Source organism: Elaeis guineensis, chromosome 16 (genome assembly GCF_000442705.2).
Source record: "Elaeis guineensis isolate ETL-2024a chromosome 16, EG11, whole genome shotgun sequence".
NCBI lineage: Eukaryota > Viridiplantae > Streptophyta > Magnoliopsida > Arecales > Arecaceae > Elaeis > Elaeis guineensis.
Window position 1 is genome coordinate 41,358,112 of NC_026008.2, and position 25,384 is coordinate 41,383,495.

Here is a 25,384-nt window from a genome sequence, read left to right on the forward strand (position 1 = left end):
CAATCCGTCAGTTAAATAGGCTAGTTCACCCTGATCCGTTTAGAGGTGGGTCGAGGTGGGCCGACTTGTCTTGACAACTCTACTCATAGATCATTTGAGATCATTTATTTATCTCTAGCCCAATCAAATACAACTAAGTCAAACTATCAACTCTAGTTTCTATAATTTTACTAACTAATTTTTAAAATAATTTGAACAACTAGTCTTAAAAACCAATCATTCAAAATATTTTTATAGAAAATTATGATTCAACTCGACTTAAATTATTTTGATCCAAATATATTCCTAATCTTACGACTCGACTCAAGTTAGAGTTTTGACCCATTTCCGGTTCATTTAAATTCAAGCCAGAGTATTTGGTCCATATATGATCCTAGATAAAACAACACTTGATTTGAACAAGATCCAAATAAAGTTAGTCTCGGTAGAGGCTTTTTTGGTGGGGTCTATTTTTGCCATTTTAGTTAAGTAGGATAAACTTCAGGTAAAGTTGGTATCTCATATTGAGTCTTTTTAATATAGAGTTAATATTGTCAAAATTTAGTTCTTAGTCCCTTAGTAAATGTTAATTACTTTCGGGGGTCTTCATGTGATATGTTCTATATGAAGTCAATAAGCTTTTGGTCCATGCTCCAAGAAATTAGTTACAAATCCAACTTTTCACCTCAAATTATTTCTAGATTACTCAGCTATAAACTTCACGTAAAATTAGCCAAGCATTTGCCAAATTATTTAAGTTATATTCAACACAACTATCTCTTGTCCTTTCCACGTTAGAACGGAAACTAAAAATTGAATATAATCATACAAATCCTTCAAAAAAAATATAGAGAATATATGTTGATGCAAAACAAATAAGTCAATGATTGAAATTAAATTATTTTAAATCACTAAGTTACAATAATCATGTAAAGGTGGTAGAAAATTGCTCATGTGCTTCATCAAATTTGCTTATAAAAAATTATCCATAATGTATTTTAAAAACTTTTAACTAGCCACTGGTTCCTAATTATGAGATGTACATGAAGACATGCACCAATGTATATACAAATTGGAAATTTGTATGTTGATGTACATGAAAAAAAATGTTCTTATAAATCGTTATGAAAATATAAATTCAAGTACACTCCAAAATAAATTATATTTTTTTAAAAAAATAAGTGATTTAAATTTTACAATTATGAAAATAATTATTTTGAATTTTTTAAGCAATAGAAGGGGTACGAGAAACAAATGACAATTACCTTCCTAGCGCTAGCGTCTCCATTGGCTATTAGAATTGCAAATTTAGGCGGGATAAGAATTAATTTAGAAATAATCAACTTCGACAAGTTGCCCAAATCGAACGGGCTCCTCTTCCGGCCGAGTCACCTCATCCAACCAGCTCAACAGAGAACCGGAGTCGGAATTACTAGACTTCCCGGCGATCCCCGGAACGATGTCCGCTCTCGCGACGACCGGTGTCGGAAACCTCGTCCGGCGTCTCTCTCGCCTCCTCAACCGCAAGGTCTCTGACGTCCTCATGCTCCTCTTCAACCACAAGGTAACCCCCCAAACCCCCCAAAAAAAAACCCTAAAATTTCTCCATTGAATCGAACTTCGATTCCATTGCCGGGGTAGATGATGAAACAATACATACATGACTCGTCTCTGTCTTTTTTCCTCTTCGTAATGTTTAAGACGGCGGGGTCGGTCGGAGCGGTCGCCGCCGGGCATACGGAAGAGGAATGCTTTAAACCGGAGGATTACTCCATCGACGAGTCAGCCGGCGAGTGGAGTTGGTTCCAGCTCGGAAGTGCTTGCGCCGGTGCTGGAGATGAAGGTATCTGATGCCGCCGAGGCGATCAGTGCTCCAATTCAGGTATATTTCGTGGATTTTGGTCAAAGAATTGAGATTAGTGCGGCATATCATGGTTAATGCTTGTTTTTTTTTTTTTTTAATTTTTTTTATTTTGATCGACGTCTGCAGCTCAGCCCTGGACAGATGGTGAAGAAGAAACTGAGTGGCTGCCGAAAGGTATGCTATCCGAAGACCGCGCAAAAAATTCATGATGGTTGTGATGTTTTAACATGTCTCCTCAGAAATTACTAATGAGCAAAATTATCTCGGGCTGCCACTGGATTTGTGATGGGAGCTTTTTTATATATACTTCTGAACCCCAGCTGGTAACTGGATTATATATTTGGCGTTTCATTACATTTAATCTCTGTTCCACGGTCCTTTCCTTTGACTCCATAATGTGGCTGATGATTTTGCTTTAATTGGTGCAGTTTCCTCATCACTCCTATTAGTATAGAGGAGTAGTCCAGTTATTTAGCATTTTCTTGGTTTCAATACCTTCTTGTATATACTAGTCCACCGAGTAGCTGAATTCTTCTATCATATCTAATTTTCTTCTGCTCTTAATGCTTACTGTTTGTATTCTTATTAGATTTGTGTTATGCTACTTGTACTTTGAAGACGAGTGATAGAACACATGTCGGGTTCATACACATCATTTTAAATAAGCTCCTTGTGTAGAGTGCCCTTTAATGATTTCTGAAAATTACCAACCTTTCAATGTGCTTTTGATCTTGCCATCTTTCATATGGTCATATTATGTGAACTATCATCGCACAGAATTTATCTCTACCTTTTCTCTCCCTAGCAGACTTTTATGTTTCTTTGCTGTTCTCTCCAGGACCTTTATCATCTTAAACTGCATAAGTAGCCTTACAAACTTCTAACATTCTTCTTATCCTTTCTCTGTTTTTCGACTTCTTTTAAGCCACTACTTCTTTGCATTATTGAACTAGGAACCTTTTTTTCTCTATTTCACCACTCCACTGCAGGCTTTTTACATGTATGCTTCTTTATATTCTCCGAGAACACTTTTGCAATCTGAACTGGTCAATTCTGATTTCAGAACCTATTTAGTTAAGCTCTTAAGTTTCTTTCTGCTTTCATGGTTTATCTTTATTGTGACATCTTGTTCTTGGGATTTTGTGATTGGATTTCTTGATTTACTCTAAATTCACATTCCCATAGCTATGAGCTTATACCTTGGTCAAAATTTCTCCTGGTTTCATGATACATTGATTCACCCTTTTTAGAAGATTAATGCTCATTCCAGTTTATGAGTAAGCATTATTGATGATCATTCTACCTCTCTGTGGTATACAATGAAACAAAGAATGACAAACAATAAAAAATAAAACCTGTTATATCTAAGACTGGTTTTGACTGAAAAGCTAGTATGGCGACTTTGGATTTGTATTTAGGCACTTTGCATGTTAAAATCCCACATAAATTTGTCGAAATGCATGTATATGAATGCTTATGTTGAAGTATGCTTGTTTTGTTGAAACCTAGAAAAATTAGGGGTCCAAGACATGCCTTCCACTTGCAACGGGCAAACAACTGCGTTATGCATGTACATACACACATGTTATGTATGTCGAATTGCAAATTATGTTTAATTCTAAAACTAATACATGCATGCTGCTTTGACATATGTATATGGTATGATGTATTGATCAGCACCATGGTTTCAATGGTCATGGTTGAGAGTTCAGCCGGTTAATATAGTAAGAACAATAAAGTCTTGCTTAAGGCGATGTTAGCTAGTTTTATGATCATTCACTGTAGTTCAGGTATGTGCAAATGCAAGTCTGTTATGGTCTGTCTTAAGCAAGCTTTTGTTCGTATTTGGCCTTGCAAATGTGGGTTGGGCCCCATATTAGGGATGAGTGCCTGCAAAACCTCACATTAGGTCATTGGGTGATCTTGTCTTCTCTTTCAGGCCATGTTTGTTGGTTGGGATCTATGTGTGCAGATTGGTAGGTTTGTGGTAGATGAAAAGAATTAGGAAGCCTCTTCATTCTATATGCAGGGCTTGCATATGACACTTATGTATAATCTCACCATCTCTTTTGGGAAAGGAGATTTTACTACCTTCTATTTTGCTTATTGAGTATTTTGATGTTTTCTTTATACATTGTTTCTTAATGTTCGTATGTGCCTATGCAGATGACATGCCAGCTGCTTGGTGTGATCCTGGAGGAGAAAAGTGCAGAAGAGCTTCAGGTTTACACTTGATTGTACCTCAGTCATTTCTTTTTTTGAATGCCTGAGTAAATTGACTATATTCAGATCGTTCTTGCAGAAACATGCCACTGTTAGGCCCTCTGTGATAGAAGTAATTCTCGAAATTGCGAAATGTTCTGATCTTTATTTGATGGAGACAGTTCTTGACGATGAAAATGAGGTATGCATCTCTGCTTAGCTGCAAATTTCTTAGTTGCCCTTGAAGTCAAATTTGATTTCCCTGTGACCTTGTTCATTTTTATATCATCTATTTAAACCCTGTTACAGGCATCTTGCGGCTTTTCTTCTTATATAATTTCAATCCTATCTGTGAATCCTTTTATCCTACGAACATAAACTGCATAGTATCACTGATGATGTTAATTTCATCTGCTGCTTTGATAATCAAGCTTTGATCATGTTGAAATCTTTCATAATGACCTTTTAATCATGCTATCGTGTCTTTGAGAAAACATTTCAAGATACAACTTTTGGTTTCTACTTCACTTATTGCTTTACTAACGACCCGATAAATCATTATATGCTTCTTTTTGGGTATAATTTTTTGGTAGTCAAGGGTGGAGCCTGCATGAAATACATGCAAGGTGTAGCACAGTTTAGTGGGGAATTTTCAATTTTAGATGGTTTCACGTGTCATGGACAAACTGAATAAAGGCACCGTAGAAACAATGCTTAACCTTTCTTTCCTGCTTTGAAAATCTTTTTTCGATTATTTTTTTTGGTTCTTAAACAAGTATTAATAGCTATTGCAATCATATTCATTATCAAAATAACAAGCCTACATAATTGGTGGACTGACGAGAAGGATTTGTTGTTTTATTTCCATGGAGTGTGTTGTTTGTTAGTTGTTACACCTTTAGACTGCATTTCGGTTACCTAGTGCAGTCAAAATGCAAGATGTTAGCATGGTCAAACTTTGGTGCGTGAAAAACTGCAAATGGTTCTTATTTTAGTTTGTTATTCAAATGTATAATGTGAAGATGTTGATGGTGTCAGGAAAGAGTTCTTTCAGCCTTGGAAAATGCTGGACTTTTCCAGACTGGTGGCTTGGTCAAGGACAAGGTACACATAATTAATTTTGAAACTTGATCCACATCTCTGTTGTATCCTTGGATTGTTTTTTTCCTTCTCTTTGAAGTGTTTTCTTTCTTCTTCTTCCTTCTTCCTCTTTTTGGATGAGAGCAGAGAGGGGAAACTGCAGAGCTGATCAGCTTATAATACTGACTTGCCTGATTAAAAAGTTGTTGGAGGTTGAGTATAACTTCCTGGGCATTTCACACTGGAGGTTCATTCAATAAGAAAGGAACCCTTTAGGAGCTAAGGAATGCAACCATCGATCTGAGTTAACAACTGCAGGAAACAGTGCCCTGCTTGTTCTATGGGAGTTGTAAGTAACTTGTGCCAGGAAAAGAGAGATGAAAATGTAACAAGTGGAACTAGGAAGAATGGATTCAAGGAGCAAAATTCAACCATGAAGAACGTTATCAAGACTTTGTTAGTACTTAGTAGTGTAGGACCTAACATGTTCTCTCTTCAAGAAATCTAGATACAGAAGATACAGAAGATTGTTGAAAATAGATTCATTTGAAATAAAATGGAGTTGTAGGTGGCTGAGACCAATCTCTGACTGTTTTTTGCTGTTGCACACATTCCCCTGCAAGCTGTCTAGAATCTTAGGTGTCCTTTGTCTCTCATATTCTTCTCTTGCCTCTGTTGTCATGTTTTCTTCCTTTTCATCCATACATTAGTCTCAATCTTTGATGTTAGGATTTAATCTATCAATTTATTCTTGTATTTTGCAGCTGTATTAAAAAATCGCTGCTTGATATTGTTTGCTGATTTGTGAAATTTTCCTGCTTCCTTTGAGAATCTCCTAGTATTGCTTACTGTAGAATCCCTTTTTTTTTTTTCTCTAATTTGATGCTCTTTTGGATTAAAAGATGCATGTTAATATTCTCCAGGTCCTCTTTTGCAGCACCGAGGGTGGGCGGAGTTCTTTTGTTCGACAATTGGAAGCAGATTGGCATATTGATACAAATCTTGATATAATCTCTCAACTATCTGTATGCTCCTTTCATAATTTTATTTTTTCATTACTCGTTTTTATTTTGTTGTTGTGTTGCTGATGTTTTAATGACCGTATCCTCCCTTCGGCGATTCATCAGGCACCACTTATTCATTTCACCAATGGACCCTGGCCAAATAGCACCAAATGTGTACACTTCCGCAGGTTTGGAGCAGTACTTTGCTTAGCTTGGATGAAAAGCAAAGAGCTGTATTGTAAATTTAGATGGAAAAGTGGTGAGCGCATCCCTTCTTTTGTTTTTCTTTCTTGGTGGTTGCAAAGCCTTCCCCACATTTACCTGTTCTTTTGGTACGAGTGTCTCGATTTATTTGGGCCGGCAAAGATGTCGAGTGATAGATATTCCTGTTAGCGCATGTGCCCGAAATGCTGCTGCTTGTGATGTAATTTTTTTTTAAATGCTTTGTACAGTGCTGAACTTTTGGAGAACGATGATGATGTTCTATAAACTGATGATGCATTTCTAATCTTCTCAGGAGGCACTTCATGAAACCTTGTAGAAAAACAAATATCCACTATTCTATTTTAATTCCTTTCTTTTTTTTCTTTGGTTTTGTGGTGCACTAGAGTAATTTTGACCATTATTAAGCAAGCCATGTTAGTCTTGCAGAGATACCGCAGCAGAGAAGATTCATACTTCTGTTGTACCAGAGAAAGTGGCGATGCTTCTTAGGGTGCATTTGATTTGCAATTGGAATAAAAATCAAAATGAATTGAAATAAGAATTATAACCATATTTCTTGATGTTGATGTATTTAGCTTGTGATTGGAATCGAAATTAGAATTGGAATGAACTTGAATACTAAAAAAGAGTCGAGATTGGCTTTTAGGGGTTGGGGTATTTCAATTCAATTTTTTTTAATTAAATGGTTGGAATGAGAATTAATTTATCTTATTCTCGTTCTAGCATCCAACTTCCCTCAATCATATTTGGATTCTCTTTGGTCTCCTTGCCTTTGGAGCTTCACTGGTGCTTTTATGAGTCTCTAACCCCCCAAATGGACATCCTTGCTCTCCATGGACTCTGGATCCACTGGTCTCAAGCTTTTGCTAACCTCCATGTCAGTGGTATCGTTCCGATTGAGATTAGAGTCTAAACCTCCATGTCCAGCGGTAAGGTTCCGATTGAGATTAGAGTCTAAAGATGTTTGGCAGTGTTGAGGTGGGTTCTCATCATCATCATCATCTAACCCGTTCCTTGACGTTCATCCGAACGGAAGTACTCCCATGATGTGAAATGAGAGCAGATATTTTTGATCTCCTAGCTAAGCCAACTGAAGGTTTTTTCCCCAAACTTGCCTCGGATCCAGCTGGCTGGGCCTCATATGGGCTGCGCCAAAATTTAGCAGCCGAGGGTCCACTCAAATGTTTTATTGAGAGAGTTTCTTTGCCCAAGCCCAAACTAGCGTCGTATCGAGCAGGCTGGGCTCGGAACACGGCATATCCTATTCCCGGTCCTCCCTTCGCCGCCGCGTACCTTTTTTAGTTCACCCTGCCTCGCCCGAGACCTCGCCACTTTCTCCAAAAAGCGAGGCGGTGGAAAAGCCTGCCAAATCCCCTTCCTCCGGGAGCAACGAATCCGTCAGAATTATTTATCTAAAAAAGAAAACCCCTCTCCCTTCTTCTTCTTCTTCGATCGGATAATCGGTACATTCTTCGATCGGATCTCCTCTTTCACTGCTCTTCGATCGGTTGTTTTTTTTTTTTTTTAATTTTTTTTAATTTTGGTTCTTAATTTGGTCCGGTTCGATCCGATCCTTGCCTTCTTCTTTGCTTCAGGGAATGGCGGAGGATGCCGGCCCCGCGTCGGGGGTCGATCCGGTGAAATCCGCGGCCAATTCGAAGAAAGAAGGCGAGCCGGTCGTGACCCTAAAGAAGCAGCGCGGGGGATTCGTCTCTCGCCTGTGGAAAGGGATTTTTGGAACCAGAGAGGATTTCGAGAAGCGATTGCAGTATCTCTCTAAAGAGGAGGCCTTGGTCCACGCGAGGCTCAAGAGAAGGGCTCAGACGTCGAGGAAGGTGGCCAGGAATACTATTGTTCTCTCGGTCATTCTTGAGGTTGGATTCCCTTTTTTGCTTCTTGGAAATAATTGAGCTGATTAAAGTTTGCCATTTTATATGAGATCGTTGATTTTTTCTGGTTGTTCTTCTAATTATTTTGCTGAAAATTCAGATTTCTATGTATGACATGAATCCTTCTTTGCAATATGTTTCTTTGCACGATTGATTAATATGAAAGAAAGATTATTTATATATTATCGTTTGTTGCTTCTATCCTTGTTTTTAATCTTTGATGTCGCCTTGTTACTCAAATCAATTGTTTAAGAGCTTCCCTAAAAGAGTCTTTTTGAGTGTGCTCTTTACATACATGAACTATTTTAGGCACCTCTTTCCCCAACTCTGTACATTATTAATGCTACTTACGATCTTATTCTTTACTCCTGTATTGTTTGAAGCCTATCTTATTGCTCTTTGCCCTATTAACAAGTCTAGCCAGTATCGCTTGTTTGTATAGTCTCATTATCTTTTGTGAGTATGTTAGCTTCTTTATTTTTATGCTATAATGTGTTCCGAATCAGTTACTTTCTTCCTTTTTTTTAGCCTAAACATATCATGTTGTCTTATTTGAGCTTACCTTCTTATAGAACGTAAACGGTTGCCTCTAGTTGTCTTCTCCTCTTCTCCCATTCGTTAGATGTTATACTTTGAGCAACCCCTTTAATGGTTATGTCAGTGGGATCAGAGATTTTTCCATCTGCAGGGGTCTGTAACAACTTGTGGGCCACTATGGCTTGGACTTTGTCCTTCTTCCCGATTTATTTCTTCTTGATCCTCAATAGCAGTGCAGGAGTGGTGCCATTAAAATGGCAGTCCTGGTAACTTTTGAACTTAACATCAACTAGAAAAGTATAGGGACATCTTGTGCTAGTAAAAATCCTTGGCCTATTGCTTGCTGAAGTTTTACATGTTTGATTTGCTGTTGCACTATACAAATTTGTGTATGCTGGTCTAGTGCTTATCCAGTTATAGACATTGTCATTAGTGCTCGATTAGTCTCTATATTTCCTTGGTTTTGATAATGGCATGATCCTTTTTATCTTTGAATATAGTTGGATGGTGGTTGTGAGATACATTTTCTATTTGAACTAGGTTTCTTATGATGGTTGCTATTTTTACCAGGTGTTAGCAGTGGCTTATGCTGTCACGACAACCAGATCAGTGGATTTGAACTGGCAGATGAGGGCAATCAGAGTGTTGCCTATGTTTGTTTTACCTGGCTTGTCAGCTGCTTTCTATTCAACACTTGTAAGCTTCACAAGAATGTGTAAATATCATGAACTCGATACCCAACATGAATTTTTACTTAATTTGTATATTGATTTCCCATTTATTGATTGTTCTTTAATTTTTGCTGGTATTCTATAGAAGCAATTTAAATCATGCTTTATAAATATATGCTTAGGCGACTTTTTATTTTCTTATATTTTACTTATACGTTACCACTGAAAGGACTTAATTCTGAGGAAGTTATCCATTCCTATCAGACAATTTTTTGGATGGCAGATGATAGTGGCACTGTGAAGTCCAAAACCACAGTTATCATGATGAATAAGCTGACAAACTGAACTGCTTCATATCAACTTGACAGATTAAAGATAATGTACATGATTTTCATTGGTTATGCATGACTAGAAATGCTTTTGAAGTAAATTGTTAAAATTTCCACTGACAAGCATTATGCCCAACAGAGGCTGGCATTTCACGTGGCAGAGTTGGACTGGGAACCCTTGGAGATTGACTGAAATTACTTGGCTATGTTTGTTACTGGTAGATGGCCTAGATGATGGTTCAGGGTTCCCCGCTTCTTATTGTGTGCATCCTCATCCTCTGCTCCATTTATCAGACACTTCGGTCTTTGAACTTTTAGCCTTCCTTTTTCACACCTGTTTTTCTTCCTGACATTGTAACTTATCATCTGTTCTTCATCTCTGTTGTAAATACTCTTGGATCTTTAATAAAAGCTGGGTGTTTTCTTTTGCTTCCTTTAACATCGAAAAAAAGCATTAGAAATATTGCTAGCTCTATTAAATGAGCATTTTACTTGTGAGTTGTGACATTTCAAATTGTGCTTCAAGATGAAAGGAAAGCTTACTTGAGAAATATGGAGGCCAAATATTCTCCACTAATATGGTTTAGCGAATGATTTTTATTAATTGTCTTTCTTGTTATACTTGTCAAGCAATCTCTGTAAAAGTTCCATTTCCAAACATAAACTCTATTCTACCATAGTAGACAAGTAATTTTCTGTAAAATTTCAAAAATTTCATTAAGATAAAAGGTAAGCTAACATGAGTGATGTCAACCCTTCTGGGAAAAAATTCTTTCTTTCTGAAGGCTTGCCAGCTTCTATCATTTTGGCTTGTGGCATAACAGTTTTGTACATGATATTTTCTGAAATCTCCAGCTTATTTGATTCATTTTTTCAAGCTGTTAGTTGCTTTGACGAATAAGAAATCTGGTTTGCGGAGTGCTCTTCCCCTTACCTTTGAATGAGAATGATATTACTGGTAAACCAGTTAGCTTAATAGAGGCCTACTTTTCTCAGCAACCTGGATTTTCTTATGCTCTGATCTATTTTTAAGAAAATTCTAGCAAAGTCTGATTCTTCAACCTATGGTCACACCATCAGATGCACTGCTTTATTGCATAAAAATCCGACTTAGTGGGTTTCAAAGATATGATCATGGATCAGAGAGTAGGATTATCAACAAGAAAGAGTGGAGTACGGTGTCCAATACATCTAAAACCAACAAGAGGTTTTTGCTTGGGGAAATGTTCGTCATTCTTACATGCAACAAGATGTACTGTAATGAATATAATTAATCTGACATTCATTTCCTGAAATTAGTGTCATCTAGAGTGGGGCCTGTGCTGCAAAACAGAAGGCTGATGTCATGTCATTGAAATATCAATTTGCATATAGTTGGTGTTGATTGATCTCCACAGAATCAAATATCATTAGCAAGTTAGATGAATCAGTACAATCATGAAAATTGAGGAGAATAGGGAGTGGGGAGGGGATGCTAGGCATTGCTAGGTTGTTGCAATAAACTTCTTATGTTAGCTATATGGGTTGATTTTGTTGAAATTCTATCTGTATTTTTCTTTCATGTTTATGTGGAGAAGAAAAATTCAGTTTAGAGTGATAATGACTTCCCAAAACATAAGATTTCTTGGTTAGGCCCCTTGAAGTTTATATTACTAAATCTTCAGCTCAACCATATACGAGTTTAGCTTTATGCCCCCTGCTTTGCCACTTGCCATTCCTTTCTATCTAGAGCTATATGCACTGTGCTTGACTCTTTGTATCACTTATATCCCATTTTTCTTTTTTCCTTGATGTCCGCTTAACTTCAATGGTTTTGATAGAAAAGAGAATTCTGCACCTCTCCATGCCTACCACTGTCCTTGATGCATATGATGAAACCTGTTGATTCTGTTTTCTGATTAAGGCTAATCTAATGTGCTTAAAGTTTCTGCTGTTTCACTTCAACGCCCTTATGCATGGTACAATTCATTTATACTGCTGAAAACTGTTCCATGAGATTTGAATGGTGAGACAGGACTTGACTTGTGAATAGATATTATATAGCAAGTTTTGATGCACGATGGTTTTGATATACCTGTATACATGATCTCATGGTCATGTATGTAAGGAGCATTTCCTATTCAGTTTCTATTATAGGATCTTTTCAGTTTCATACACAATACGAATAGCATATTATACTAAAAAAATAACCAATCTTACAAAAGAATTATTTTTATGTGTACACATATGTACTTGATTTCTTGCTATATTATTTCTAAAATATCTGATATATCACCACTATCAGAGTTTAAGATGCACATAACAGAACATCAGCATTCATGATTAAAGCAGCTGCTGTTACTTTCAGTAACTTATGGTATTCCTCTTTTCCAATTTATAACATAGCTTATAATATCAATTTATGTTCATTTAGCTTTCATCTAGACTCTGTGCCAAGTTTATGTGATGTATGTTTAGATGCAGGTGTGAAACACTTTAGATTTCTCTTTGTGGGCTGGAGTTGTTAATAGTACAGTCAAAAACTCATACCTCATTTTGCTATGCAGTTGATCACAAGGACCAGAAAACGCTTGAAAAGCTCCGTGCTGAAAGGCAAGCAAAAATTGATGAGCTGAAGGAGAGAACAAACTATTACACCACGCAGCAGCTTATCCAGGTGTGTTCTCCAGCTCTCGTTACTTTTGTATTTCTGTTTTTCTGCACGCTTGAGTACATTGAACCTTGTGCAGGCATGCTTTTGTGTATGCAAATGACTCTTTGCTGACTGTGGACCTCTGTGAACCCAGAGATACGACCTTGATCCTGCTGCAAAAGCTGCAGCAGCAACTGTTCTGGCTTCTAAGCTGGGGTCAGATTCTGGCTTGAAGATCTTTGTGGGAGATGAATCTAACATTAGCTCATCACTGGGTAAAAGTAATGACGTTGAGCTGGTGCAACCTACCGGGCTTCGGAATAGAAAGCCATCACATGCTAGAAGCCATAGCACTGGGAGTGGTCCAACGCCTCGGTTTGTTGATGAATCCTTTGATGAATATGGTGCTGATGCCCAAGAAGCTTCTGCTTCAAGTCAGAGAGTTGTTGAGCATTACAAAGGTTCGGGCCCTCATGATGGGGGATGGCTTGCTCGAATTGCTGCCCTGCTTGTAGGAGAGGATCCGACACAGTGCTATGCGCTTATATGTGGCAACTGCCATATGCATAATGGTGGGTTGAATATATACCTTCTTCATTTTACTGACAGTACATTGCAGAGCACTGACTCGCTGGTTAAATATATTTGCAGGACTGGCCAGGAAAGAGGATTTTCTGTACATAACATATTACTGCCCACACTGTGGTGCACTGAATGGTTCACGACAGCCAGAGGAGCATGAAATAAGTTCGAGTTCTGGCAAATCCACTCCCACCTCCCCAGTTGATGGTAGTAGTGGTAATTACAAAGCAAACAACATGAGCTCTATTTCTGGGAATGTGGTCAAGAGCAGTTTAGCAACTGTCGAAGAGCTGCCTGGAGGAGAGACTGATGAGAAAGAACTTGATCCACATGCTAGTTGATTCTTGTGTAAATAGGGGAACTGGTGGACACGGTGCCATGTTTTCCATGTTTGTGATGTAATATGGTTTGTATTGGATGGTTTGAGTATTGTGGTTGGGTTGAGTACCGTTCCCTTTTTTTGTGTGTCTATTGTGAAGATTGGGAGTGACTGGTTTGCACAGGTAACATGAAGTTAGAAAGTCCTGTTAGATGAATCAATAATTGCAATTCTTATAAACTCAGGTATACTTTTGTTCCATATTGCAACATGTTATTATTACCTGATAATCTTGACTCCTAGAAAAATATGCATACTGTATATGTATGAACTTGCATCACATATTTTTGTACTGCTCCGAGTCTATGGTTCGATGTCAAGCATTGGATTATAAATCTGTTGCTGATGGTAGGCAGAAAGTTTAAGATTATGATGGAACAGTGGTTTTACAGGACCCGACCCAGAGCCCATCCAGTGGAGCTTCCTCACGTTTACAAGCCTGAGACAAAAGTAGCACAATGAGATTGTCATATAGTCTGACTCAGAGCTATGTGGTATAATGAAGTATGGGATATTTACCCTTCTGAGATGCGTTTGGATGGGGTCGGGTCGGATGTAAGCTGCGTCTTAATCACGCATTGTAATCAGTCTGCAACTGCCTCCTGAAGAAAAGGACACAAGATCCAGCCAAGAGGTTGCATCGATAGCCACAGACGACAATGATAACTGATGTTTCGAGGTTTATCTCAAATTTTTCTAGCATACTTCTCACCCCAAAAAATACAAAACCTCGAATGTTTCTTGCAAAATAGGTTTGTAATATTTCAGATCAGAAATCATGAACATAGCCATGATAGTTAGAGATGCCTATCAATATTCAGGCAATCTGATCAAGGGACACCGGACGACTCAATTGTATCACATAAGCAAAATAATTTATTAAAACCTGCTAAGAAAATCTTGTAGGAACTGATCACTCCCAGCCGTGCATGCCTTTTTGTTCCAATCTACAGCACTCAAGCAAGGTGGCAGTACAGTGGGAAAGTGGAATGCACAGATGGGAGAGATTTGACAGTGTGGAAATATGATATATGATGAATCCTTTTTCGAAATTTTCGAAAAGGATTTTGCTGTAAGATCTCTAGTCATACCAAAATAAGACCGAAATTTAAGTCTCAGCTGATACATGGTAGAAACTGTATTAAGACGCTAATGGCCACTTGGCTCTTATTTAACTCTCAGAAAAATCATCTCAGGTCTGGACCATCAGAGAGAATAAAGGAGGGGAAGAGACAACATCTTCGTATCCATCTCTATATTTCCTGAAATATCTTATTTAAATGCACCTTTCTCAATTTAATTTGTTACTTTCTATTCCTACAAAAGAAAAGATAACGACTGCGGCAATCAAAAATGTAAATGCATCAATTAATACACGACGTTCCAAGCCAAAAAAAAGAAAGAAAGAAAGAAAGAATGCAATCAATTTGGCTACTCTTTCCTTGAAATCATTCATGCACATCTCTCTAACGATTTGCAGAAATTTTGACGAGCCGGGCCCGAAGGCCCGGCCCAAACAGTATGAAACTTGGCCCACAAGAAAGTAAGATACTGTGATGACAGGTATTGTGTTTACTCACTCGCACGTGTAGGCGAAAGCAGCTTTTCCCCTTTTTTTCTCTCTTTTTTTATTATGTGGGTCCCACATATTAACGTATCCCGGGCCCACACAAAAAGAAGAAAAGGATGAAGCCCACCCGCGGGCGTGGAGTGGAGAGCACACCAGACTAGACCTTAGAATCCACCACTACCCGTGGGAAATTTTTGCAGGCTTCGCCTTCGGTGGAGGAAACGAAAGGAGGGGCTTTCGGGAGCGAGCGAACGCGACGCGACGGCCTCGGGAGCAACCGCAACAAAACGGCCAGTAAAGTAAGGGCCCCACCCCGCTATAAGAACACACAGCCACAAACCAAACCGCTTTCTCAAACGTATTAATAGTCTTATATTATTTCCAATTGTACGGAAAAATTCCCTTCACTGGTTATCTCCTTTAAGGTACAACTGCTTTTTTTTAAAAAAAAATAAAAAAACCCAATTTAATACCAATCATGAATCAGGATCATTTAGAGAGTCTTACAACACGGAATCCATTAACAAGAAACAGGGAAACCCAGTAGATTTTGAGGTAGCCGAGGTGGGTTTCTTTAACTTGTTGATTCTTATTACTTTCAATCCTAGGGAGGATTTTTTTTTTTTTTTTTAATTTATAGATTGTTTGTTATGTATCAAAAGTTAAATTTCTGTGGTGCTTTTGACTTTTTTTTCTTGGGGTCTGATATCAAATACGGATTCTTGTTCTTCAGCTGGTTTGGATTTATTGGATTTTCGATCTATTGTTTGGTAGAAGGAATAACGTTTCCTGATTTGATACTCTCTACAAGACCCAAGCACCTACTATCTATGTAAATCCTTTCTTTTTGTTCTATTTTGTTTATTTTGTCTTCTTTCTTTTTCTTGTCCCTCTATCTGGATTTTGGGCTTTGGTATAGAGTTTTTAATATAGAATTTTGTTAGGTGGTGTATTCTCTAGTTGCATCTTTCCCATCAAAAAAATTGGGGTTATGGGATTCTTTTTTTCCCCTTCTTTTCATAGTCTCTTTCCTTTTTTGGTATTATAAATTTTTATTTGATTTTATGAATGATTTACTGGAGAAATTTGTGCCATGGGGAGTAATGTTGGCACTTTTGGAAATCCATTGGGGACATTACTGATGCCCTCAAGTTCTTGGACTAAAAGATATATATCTGAGGTTTCCCCTCAATTTTTCTTTTTGCCTCTTCAAACTTTCGTAAGAGAGGAAGTAGTTTGCCTTCTAAAATTTCAGTAAGATAACCAACTCATCCTTAATTTCTTACATAGGATTCCAAATTTTTTATCTTTAGATCATCTGCAAAAGTTTGCTTGTTTTAATTCTTGTCATTGCTCGTGCCAATTCTTACTCTTTCCTTCAGAGTGAGTGCTGTCCATGGTTGTGGTCACAATTTTGCGCATAGAAATGGATCTCCATTCTGGCTCTGATTCAACGGGTTGCCTTTTCCCCATGAAACAAAGTTCCAATACCTTCCTTTGTTGATTGCTCTTGTATTAATAATGTTTCAGATACTACATCCAAAAACAGAGGCCCTCCTAGTGTTCCATATATAGGCAAGGGAATGCATTTGATCCCTTCCTCCATAACTAGGTTTCTGATCATGTCCCCTCTAGATTCTATGATGGAAAGTTACTTATGGCCTTCCAATTTGGTACCTTTCTAAATAGTGGCTTGCCTTCATGATTTGTCATGGATGCATTAGAGGACCACATAGCTCATTATCTTGCAACTTTGAATTTTATAATGATCAGATTACCCTATTGCATAGCTGTTTTCTTAGTGTAGACCGAACCCTGTTTGCTTCTGAAAGAATTTGAGGAGGTGCTTCTCTTCACTACTTACCTATGTTGCTATTAAAATTGAATAGTCTGCACCTTGTCAATATGCATCTTTGAATTGAGTATAGACCATCAGAATTCTTAGTGGGTTTCTTTGTGTTTTTAGGCTAAGAGGAGCAATGGAGGACATGGATTACAAAGGGAGCGTCCTTCGGATTAAGAAGTGTGCATGTGATCTCCTTTCACTGGAGGAGGATATGGTAGACGATAGTGAGGATTCATGGGAGCTGATGGGAAGGGATCTCCGCCTCAAGTCGACCTTCTTGTACTGTGATCTGAACCATGTTATCTCAAGTGCTCGTGATGAGCACAAGAAGACCCTCACTGACCTTGCCAATAAGTTGTTTGACTTCATGGAAGAGGTAAGCTAGCTCCTTGTTTTCCTTCTATTATAGTTATTTTCAGTGATAAACATACTCAGTTTTTGATGTTCAACCTATGGATGTTATTTTGTAGGATGAGTCTTTTTGTTAGACTTGCATAGAATATCGATAAGGTTAACATTACTGATACAAAGTAATGTTAAGACATTTGTTTATTGGTAATCGAATAAGCTCTCGGATGTTCAAAGTTGATAGGAAAGATACTATCGGGTTCCTCTTCAAAGTTGGATGATGCTTACTGTGAAAGTTCAAAATTTTAGAGTTTTTTTTTTTTTTTGGATAATACGGTTCATTCAAACAAATCATACATGAATACAATCAAAATAATCAGAAAATAAAATATCCCGAAGCTGCTCTGGGATAATTCCATCGCAGTTCAAAGGGTTTCTCTCATGTGCTCTGCTACAAAAGATGCCACCTAATCAGCCGCCGAATTTGCCTCATAGAAGATATGCTTGATGATCAGTGCATTGTACCCTCCTAGCAATCTTGCGACATCATGCAAAAAGAGGTGGAAGCCCCCGGTAGGAGTACATCTCTGCAGCCAAGCAACCACCATGGTTGAATCACCTTCCACCACGAGCTGGGTCACCCTCAAAAATCGCCTGGCATAGATGATCCTTGCCCAAGCAGCACGAAGGTCCACCTCGAAGATTGAGGGTTCTCGGAGATGGTGTCCCCCAGCCACCACAAAAGTAGAGCCAGGCCCTCGAATAACAAAACTAGCCCACCATACCTGCCTTTAACACTCCCATCGAAGTTGACTTTTAGGTACATTAGAGGAGGAGGCTCCCAAGATATGAACACCTTATGGGTCGCTACACGAGCAGGATGGGAGCTCCAGATCTTCGAAGACCTAGCCACCACATCGATGATCTCCACTGCCATGTTGAGGCTCTCTCAAAGATCATCCTCGTCGAAGACTATTTAGAGTCAAGACAAGGCTGTCTTTAGCCAGCCAAATATGAAGAACTAGGTAGGCCATACAAACCCCTACCACATTGGTCTGGCCACCTCTAGTGCTGCTCTGCATAAACTCCAAAAATACTTGAGTGGGGTCTTCTACCTGAGCAACCCGCAAATCCACCCCGGCCAAGGATCAGACCTCGTCGACCTTAGACATTTGAAGAGAGTGTGCTCCATAGTTGTTGGGGATGTCTGGCCAGGACACCATCACCACAGGATCTTCTCGATACCACTTGCATTGCACCCAATCAACAAGAGAAAGAAAGAAAGAAAAATAAATACAAGATAAGAGAAAAAAAAATCAAGTTTGCGAATCTGTCCAAGGTTTATCTCTATGGGGCATGCAAAGCTTCATTATGAAAAAGAACAAGTACAAGAAGAGATCCTCATATTTTCAACCCTTATACACAATTTCTCTCAACTAGAAACTATCCTTACAAAGCTCTCACTAGAATCCAAGAAAATCCCTGAACCTCCGGAATGACCACTGTGTGACAGTCTACCTGAGGTATCTTGTACTTTTGCTCTCTATTGAACCATCATACAGTCTGCAGCTGTTGCCTGCTGCTGCCTCTCTTGGGTTTCTGCCGAGCACCAAAGCCACGCCATAGCTCTCTGTTGTGGTCACAGGGTTTTAAAGGCCTAAGATTGAGTCCCACATGGAAACAAAGTTGAATCAGGACTCAAATCAGCTCCTAAACCGTCCGATCAAGACCGCATGCGCCATCAGTCGTTCGATCATGCTTTTGCACCAAAACTGCACCCGTAGACCGCCCGTAGATTGCGAGAAATGTGGGAAAACATCGTCCGATCCATCGTGGACTGCAAGAAATTGGTGAGAAATGGCCTGCCGGTCCACACGATGCCCCCATGGACAGTTGGTCCATGCACCGTGTGTGGACCGCGTAAGAACTCCGCACAGGCCGTGCCTGTGCACGCCCGCCTGGGCCTGGGTCGCATCTGCCTACCTGGGCCTAGGCCCCTCCTGTGCGTCCATGCATTGGGCTGTGCGCTCACAGCCAGCCCGCACGCTTGCTCCGCTACAGCCTCCATCGCTTCATGGATCGTGTTCTCTTCTTTTATGCGTATTTTCTCCGTTTGGACTGTTCTTTGGTTCGTTAGATTTCGTTCGTCGACTTGGATCTCGCTATGAATTTATTGTGGACTGAATCTCAAGACATCAAATCCTAATAATCTTTACTTCAACTCGACATTCGACCTCCATAATAACTTTGAGAGCTCATCTCTCATCCCCATATCCTAGGGCAAATGCCTGCTGCTCATAGATGGGCAGATATGGAAGTTGAGCTAGGCTGCTCGATCCCATCTCTATCACATACTGTGTCCTCTTTGATCTGAGACCTACTCGGGATAGTCTTCTAAGGCAATAGGAATCTCACATTGTGACGTTGTCTCTCGTCCTTCCGAGTCTTCCGTCTCGTGCCCAATCCATCTGCTATTGGAGCTCCACCTTGCACTGAATTTTCTATCAAGAGGTAGTATTCTCCATACTGCTTTCCCTTCATCACGATCCTATTGCCGTACATGACCTTCAGGATTTCTCCATCAACTTTCCACCTGTAGTCGGTCGAATCTAGTCTGCTGAGAAAAATTAAATTTCTCTTGAAGCTGGGTATGTATCGGACCTCACCCAACTTTCTCACTGCTCCATCATGTATCTTTATGCTGACCATCCTGATGTCCTTGATCGCACAGCTCGATCCATCTGATAGATGAACAGTGCCCTTACTGCTCTCCAGCGACTCAAACAGCTCCTCTCTATAACAGATATGATAGAAACAAGCAGAGTCTAAAATCTACTGCTGGGAAGGAGTAGATATCTCATCTGAGACCATAAGCACATCAATGATCTCAGTATCACTGCTAGCCGCCGTCATAATAGCCATCGTCCGATTTTTGAGTTGAGGACAATCTCTGACGTAATACCCCAAGCCATCACATCGATAGCATCTGATCTTGCTGTAGTCTCTCGTCCTGAAATTGGACCGCCCACATCGCAATCTTCTGTCGCTTCATCTTCCGCCATGACATCCTCCAGTCACTGCCAAAGCTGAGTCACTACCTGAACTTAAAGCTCAATTCTTCCACTTGAGAATCTCGTTCTGAAGAAGTGCAGAAGTCATCTTTTCCATCTTGATGGTGCTTTTTTTTACTGAAAGAGTAGTCACCAAGGACTCAAAAGAGGAAGGAAGGGATGATAGCAAGACCAACGTGCTAATCTTCTCCTCAACTTTCTCACCAATACTGAGGAGATCGATGAGGATCTTCTAAAAGTTGCTTAGATACTCCTGCACGCTCTGTCCCTCGATCATCTCCAGTTGGTAAAACTGCCTTCAGAGGAAGAGAGTGTTGTGAGGTACTTCGTCATGTACAATTTTTTGAGCTTCGATCACATCACCATCAAAAAAGTCTCGTCAAGCATATGGATCGCCACATCATCCGCTAGGTACAAACGGATCGTACTCACTATCTGTATCTGTAGTCACTTCTAAACTGTCACCTCCATAGTAGTTAGCATCTCCTCGCACACAAGAGCGTCGATCAACCCCTACTAGATGAGCACATCCTTCGCTCTCGACTGTCAGAGGGAGAAATTACTCTTTTCATCAAACCTATCGATCTCCACTTTGATTGAACTTATCTTCTCTATCTTCTTCGATCTCGATCAACACTGTCACGATCTGGGCAACCTTGCGCTGATACCGTCTGAGCTCTGATACCAGTTATTGGGGATGTCTGACCAGGACACCACTACCATAGGATCTTTTCGATATTACTTACGTTGTACTCGATCAGCAAGAGAAAGAAAGAAAGAAAGAAAAATAAATAAAAGATAAGAGAAAAAAAATCAAGTACATGGATCAGTCCAAAAGTTACCTCCACAGGGCATGAAAAGCTTCACTATGAAAAAGAATAAGTATAAGAGGAGATCCTCACACTCTCAATCCTTATACACAATCTCTCTCAACTAGAAGCTACCCTTACAAAGCTCTCACTAAAATCCAAGAAGATCTCCGAACCTCTGGAACGACCGCTGTGTGACAGTCTGCCCAAGGTATCCTGTACCCCTGCTCTCTGCCGTACCCCATACGGTCTGCAGCTGCTGCCTGCTGCCACCTCTTTTGGGTTTCTACCGAACACCAAAGCCACGCCATAGCTCTTTGTTGCGGCCACAGGATTTTAAAGGCCTAAGACCGAGTCCTACATGGAAACAGAGTTGAATTAGAACTCAAATCAGCCCCTAAATCGTCCGATCAAGACCGCATGCGCCGCCAGCCATTCGATCGAGCTCCCACACCAAAACTACACTCGTAGACCGCCCATAGACCGTGAGAAATGTGGGGAAACGCCGTTCGATCCATCGTGGACCATGAGAAATCGATGAGAAATGGCCTATTGGTCCACGCGACGCCCCCATGGACTGTCGGTCCATGCACCGCACGTGGACCGCATAAGAACTTCATGTGGGCCGTGCTTGCATGTGCCCACCTGGGCCTGGGCCACGCATCGTGTGTCCGCCCGCTGGGCCGTGTGCTCGCGGCTAGCCCGCGCGCCATCACGCACGCTCGTTCTGCAGCGGCCACCGTCGGCCTCTGCTGGCCCACTGTCAGTCTTTGCCACTCTGTGGGTCGTGCCACATTCTTTTATACATATCTGCTCCGTCTGGACTCCATTTGGACTGTTCTTGAGCTCGTTGGACTCCATTCATCATCCTGGATCTTATTATGGGTTTATTAGGGATCGAATCTCGAGGTATTAAATCCTAACAATAGTTTTCTTTTCAGTCAGACAGCAAAGGCACTCCAACTGGATATCCATACCTCAGCCCCGTAGGAGGATTCGATCGAAAGCTGACACAAAGTAACCTTCCAGAGAAACAGACTCACCCTCGGATGTACTCCCATCCTCCAAATCCATCCAAGCTCCCTATGTCTACTTACTTTGCTTCTGTAAATCTGGTAGAGATCAACCATCATGACCCTCGAAATACAGGAGCGGCCCCAAACCCTGACATCTGAATTGCCAAAGATGGGAGTCGCAAGGGACAGCACCTAATCCCCTAGCTGCCTACCAAATAGTCAATGCACTATCACTGGATCCCACCCTCCACCATCTGAGCGACGAAGATCAGCCACTTATAATATTTGTCACCTCAATGCTGACGAAGGTCGGCCACTAGCTGAGCGGTAGATCTCCAATCCAACGATCATAAAGAATGCTTAAAATACACCCATCCCCTACCAACCATCTTGTTTGGGGGAAAACATCAAGGGCACGAGCACATATTTCATGCCATAGGAAAGAGGTGTTCCACCGTGGGTGGGCCTCACTCCTAACAGGCAGAGGACCATACCTGGCCAATATGATGAGCACTATAAAGAGTCCAAACTAAGCAGAAGTTAGGCTGCATGCCTCGCAAGCAATGCCTTCCTCCTCACAGCTAAAGACTGGATGTCTAGGCCACCCTCCCGTCAGGGTTGACAGACCATGTCCCATGCAAGCAAGTGGACACCACCCCCTCCTTCTTAATGGGAACCCCAGAGGAAACTCCAAAAGTACTCCAATTTCGCCACCATAGCTTTAGGGAGAATCGCATGTGAAAGTAGATAAATAGGAATAGAAGTTAGAACGGACCTCACCAAGGTGACACACCCCATCATAGATAGTGCTCGGCCCTGCCACCCCTCCAGCTGCTCTTCGATCGTCTGCTCCATATCCACACACTCCACCCTCCTCAGCCTATGTTCGATAATCAGAATGCCAAGATACAGCAAAGTCCCGCTATGCTCGTTGATCACCAAAATATCCCGAATCGTGTTCTGCTTCTAAGCTGGGGTCCTCGAACTAAAAACCACTATCGATTTGAGGAGGTTGACTCTTTGGCCCGACGCCGCATAATACTCTTCTAAGATCCTCCGAAAGCCAATCGCATTTTGAGCACAAGCTCGTTCAAACAGCAAACAATCATCTGCAACAAGGAGATGCAAGATCGATTGGGCACCAGATGCTGGCATATAGGGATCTAAGACTAGCCCCCGAGCCGCAACATGAATAGCTCACGAAAGAGTGTTAGCATATATAATAAAAAGATAAGGAGACAGAGGACAGTCCTGGCACAGTCTGACCCTAGAATAGAAGAAGTTCGACAGCGTCCCATCGAGCAATATAGCAAAGGAAGGGCTTCGGGTACATACCAAAATCCATCCGATCCAGATGGGGTGGAAGCCAAAATCCATTAATGCCCTTTCCAAGAAATCCTAGCTCATGCGATCATAAGCTTACTCCATATCCAGCTTGATCGCTATGAGCCCCCGACGTGGAGAAGCTCGTCGTAGGTCATGCATGAACTCCTGGACCATCAGAATATTGTCAAAGATGCTGCATCCTCCGACAAATCCCTTCCGCTTCGAACAGATCAGTCGAGGAAGAATGGGCTGCATCCTGCACACCATCAGCTTAGCACAGATTTTATAAAGAGTAATGCATAAGCTGATCGGCCTGAAGTGACGAGGCTCTGCGGCATCTAGCTTCTTCGAAATCAGGATAATGAAAGTTTGCTCCAAGCATCTGGCATCTGGTTCGTGGTAAAGAACTCATATACTGCTGCAACAACCTTGGCCTGAATTATCGGCCAGTATCTTCTAAAGAAGAGTGAGGGAATCTATCCAGGCCTAGGGTTTTATCCTCAGCCATAGTCCAGAGAGCCCTCCTCACCTCCTCAGGGGAACATTCTCCACTAGATACCTATTTTGCTCCTTTGAGACCACCACCCCGGGAGGAAGAAAGGCAATCCAGCTCTCTCCCAATGGCTCTATCTATCGGAATTTGAAGAACTGAACAATCTTCTGTTTGATATCCTTCTCCATGGACAATACGTGAACAACAAAATTTGCATTTAGAATTCAAAGTACTATATGTCTTAAAGCCATGGATAAGCGATGAGAAGCTGCCAATTTTTCAATTCTCTCTCCCTAAATTTTATCTTAAAAAAAACTCTTAATAAGTCCAAAATTGAACACATACACCAAAATACACATTCTGATAACAACACTACCACTCTTGATCCTTAAACTTGGCAATTCTAGTTCCATAAAAGTTTCAGCTTCAAATAACCTCTTGGATGCATTTTTTCACCAACAAAACAGACCAATTTAGTTACTTGTAAGCTAAATCCTCATTTATGAAATTTCGCAGACCTTTTGCCCTACTTTTTCTCTGAGAAAGACATGAAGAAAAAGATTGCATTGGAGTGACTTAGTCTTGCTGAACATAAATAATATAAAGCAGTTAGTCTTTTTGCTAAATTTTACTGGGAATTGGTATCAATATGACTTGTCTTTGAATATGTTATTTGATTTTCAGTTGGTTATCATTTCCTCTTAGTTTTTGTTTCTTTTTTCCCAAAAAAAAAAAGAAAAAAAGAAAAGAGAGAGCGAGAGAGAGACAGATAGGTAACACTGGTGGTGGTGCTAGTAATAATAAAATGGCAATGATAACAACATGAACATTACGAGATAAATTAATGATGTGCTAACTAGTCAGTTCGCCAGATGGTATGATACATTAAGTTTCTGATGTTCACTTTAGTTTTCTTGGTTTTTTGTGATGGCAGCTGGATCAGGCTGTGAAGAGCAGAAGCATCCCTCTTACACAGGTCCGTTACAATGATGCAGCTCTTGCGTTGCAGGAAGTGGTCATGTCACTTCATTAGATCCAAAGTGGACTCTAGTAACACAACGAGGAAATGAAGAAGAAAAATATCTCCCAACCAGTTTCCATTTTCTTTCTTGATCTCTTTTTTGAGTAGAAAAATGAAAAAAAAAGGAAAAAAAGGCATGCCTTCAGTGGCGATATCTTTATGTAAATAGTGACTGCATTCAGGAAAGCAAAGCAGAATGTGGATATTGCTGTCTGAAAGCTTTGTTTCTATTTTAGCTCTTTTAGCGACGGTGGTGTTGTTATATGTTTCATCAGATTTGTTTCTAATAGTATCTGACACCTACTGTAACATTTTGAGGCAATATGCTAGATCCACACCTGCAGTTATAGCTATGCAGCCTGCAACCAACAGAAGAAGAAGATTGCAAATTATGATTGCAAATTTGTTTTGCTACCGTAGCTATTTCATGTTCGTGTAAAATATGGTTGTAATATTAGGGGAACCATAATTCAAATTTTGCATCCCCATTTGGGAGTCCTAGTCCAAACAA

General features: G+C 40.3%; 2 protein-coding genes and 1 pseudogene across 4 annotated transcripts; all 3 read left to right on the forward strand.

The window, feature by feature from the left end:
- The first annotated feature begins 1,290 nt into the window (after positions 1-1,290).
- On the forward strand, positions 1,291-6,714 carry LOC105058917 (peroxisome biogenesis protein 22-like; annotated as a pseudogene).
- Positions 6,715-7,652: 938 nt separating this feature from the next.
- LOC105058919 (uncharacterized protein At2g24330) lies at positions 7,653-13,574 on the forward strand. The gene is made up of 6 exons (XM_010941998.3): positions 7,653-7,817; positions 7,950-8,228; positions 9,351-9,495; positions 12,327-12,436; positions 12,567-12,984; positions 13,064-13,574. The coding sequence occupies exons 2-6, from the start codon at positions 7,953-7,955 to the stop codon at positions 13,333-13,335; spliced, it is 1,221 nt and encodes a 406-aa protein (XP_010940300.1). The 5' UTR covers positions 7,653-7,817; positions 7,950-7,952; the 3' UTR covers positions 13,336-13,574.
- A 1,505-nt stretch (positions 13,575-15,079) lies between these two features.
- LOC105058920 (photosynthetic NDH subunit of lumenal location 3, chloroplastic) lies at positions 15,080-25,195 on the forward strand. 3 transcript variants are annotated; one of them, XM_010942001.4, is made up of 3 exons: positions 15,080-15,242; positions 16,910-17,165; positions 24,787-25,195. In XM_010942001.4, exons 2-3 carry the CDS (start codon positions 16,923-16,925, stop codon positions 24,883-24,885), a joined length of 342 nt encoding a protein of 113 aa, XP_010940303.1. In that variant the 5' UTR covers positions 15,080-15,242; positions 16,910-16,922; the 3' UTR covers positions 24,886-25,195. The 3 variants fall into 3 exon arrangements, with proteins under 3 accessions (XP_010940303.1, XP_010940304.1, XP_010940305.1); XM_010942002.4 differs by lacking the exon at positions 15,080-15,242 and adding an exon at positions 15,289-15,368; XM_010942003.3 differs by lacking the exon at positions 15,080-15,242 and adding an exon at positions 15,375-15,507.
- Positions 25,196-25,384: the final 189 nt, after the last annotated feature.

Excerpts from the sequence above, each read along its gene's own strand:
- LOC105058920 (XM_010942001.4), top strand. The coding sequence starts at position 16,923 with ATGGAGGACATGGATTACAAAGGGAGCGTCCTTCGGATTAAGAAGTGT. Across the intron at positions 17,166-24,786 it reads TGTTTGACTTCATGGAAGAG|CTGGATCAGGCTGTGAAGAG; the intron begins GTAAGCTAGCTC and ends TTGTGATGGCAG.
- LOC105058919 (XM_010941998.3), top strand. The coding sequence starts at position 7,953 with ATGGCGGAGGATGCCGGCCCCGCGTCGGGGGTCGATCCGGTGAAATCC. Across the intron at positions 12,437-12,566 it reads CCACGCAGCAGCTTATCCAG|AGATACGACCTTGATCCTGC; the intron begins GTGTGTTCTCCA and ends CTGTGAACCCAG. Across the intron at positions 12,985-13,063 it reads CAACTGCCATATGCATAATG|GACTGGCCAGGAAAGAGGAT; the intron begins GTGGGTTGAATA and ends ATATATTTGCAG.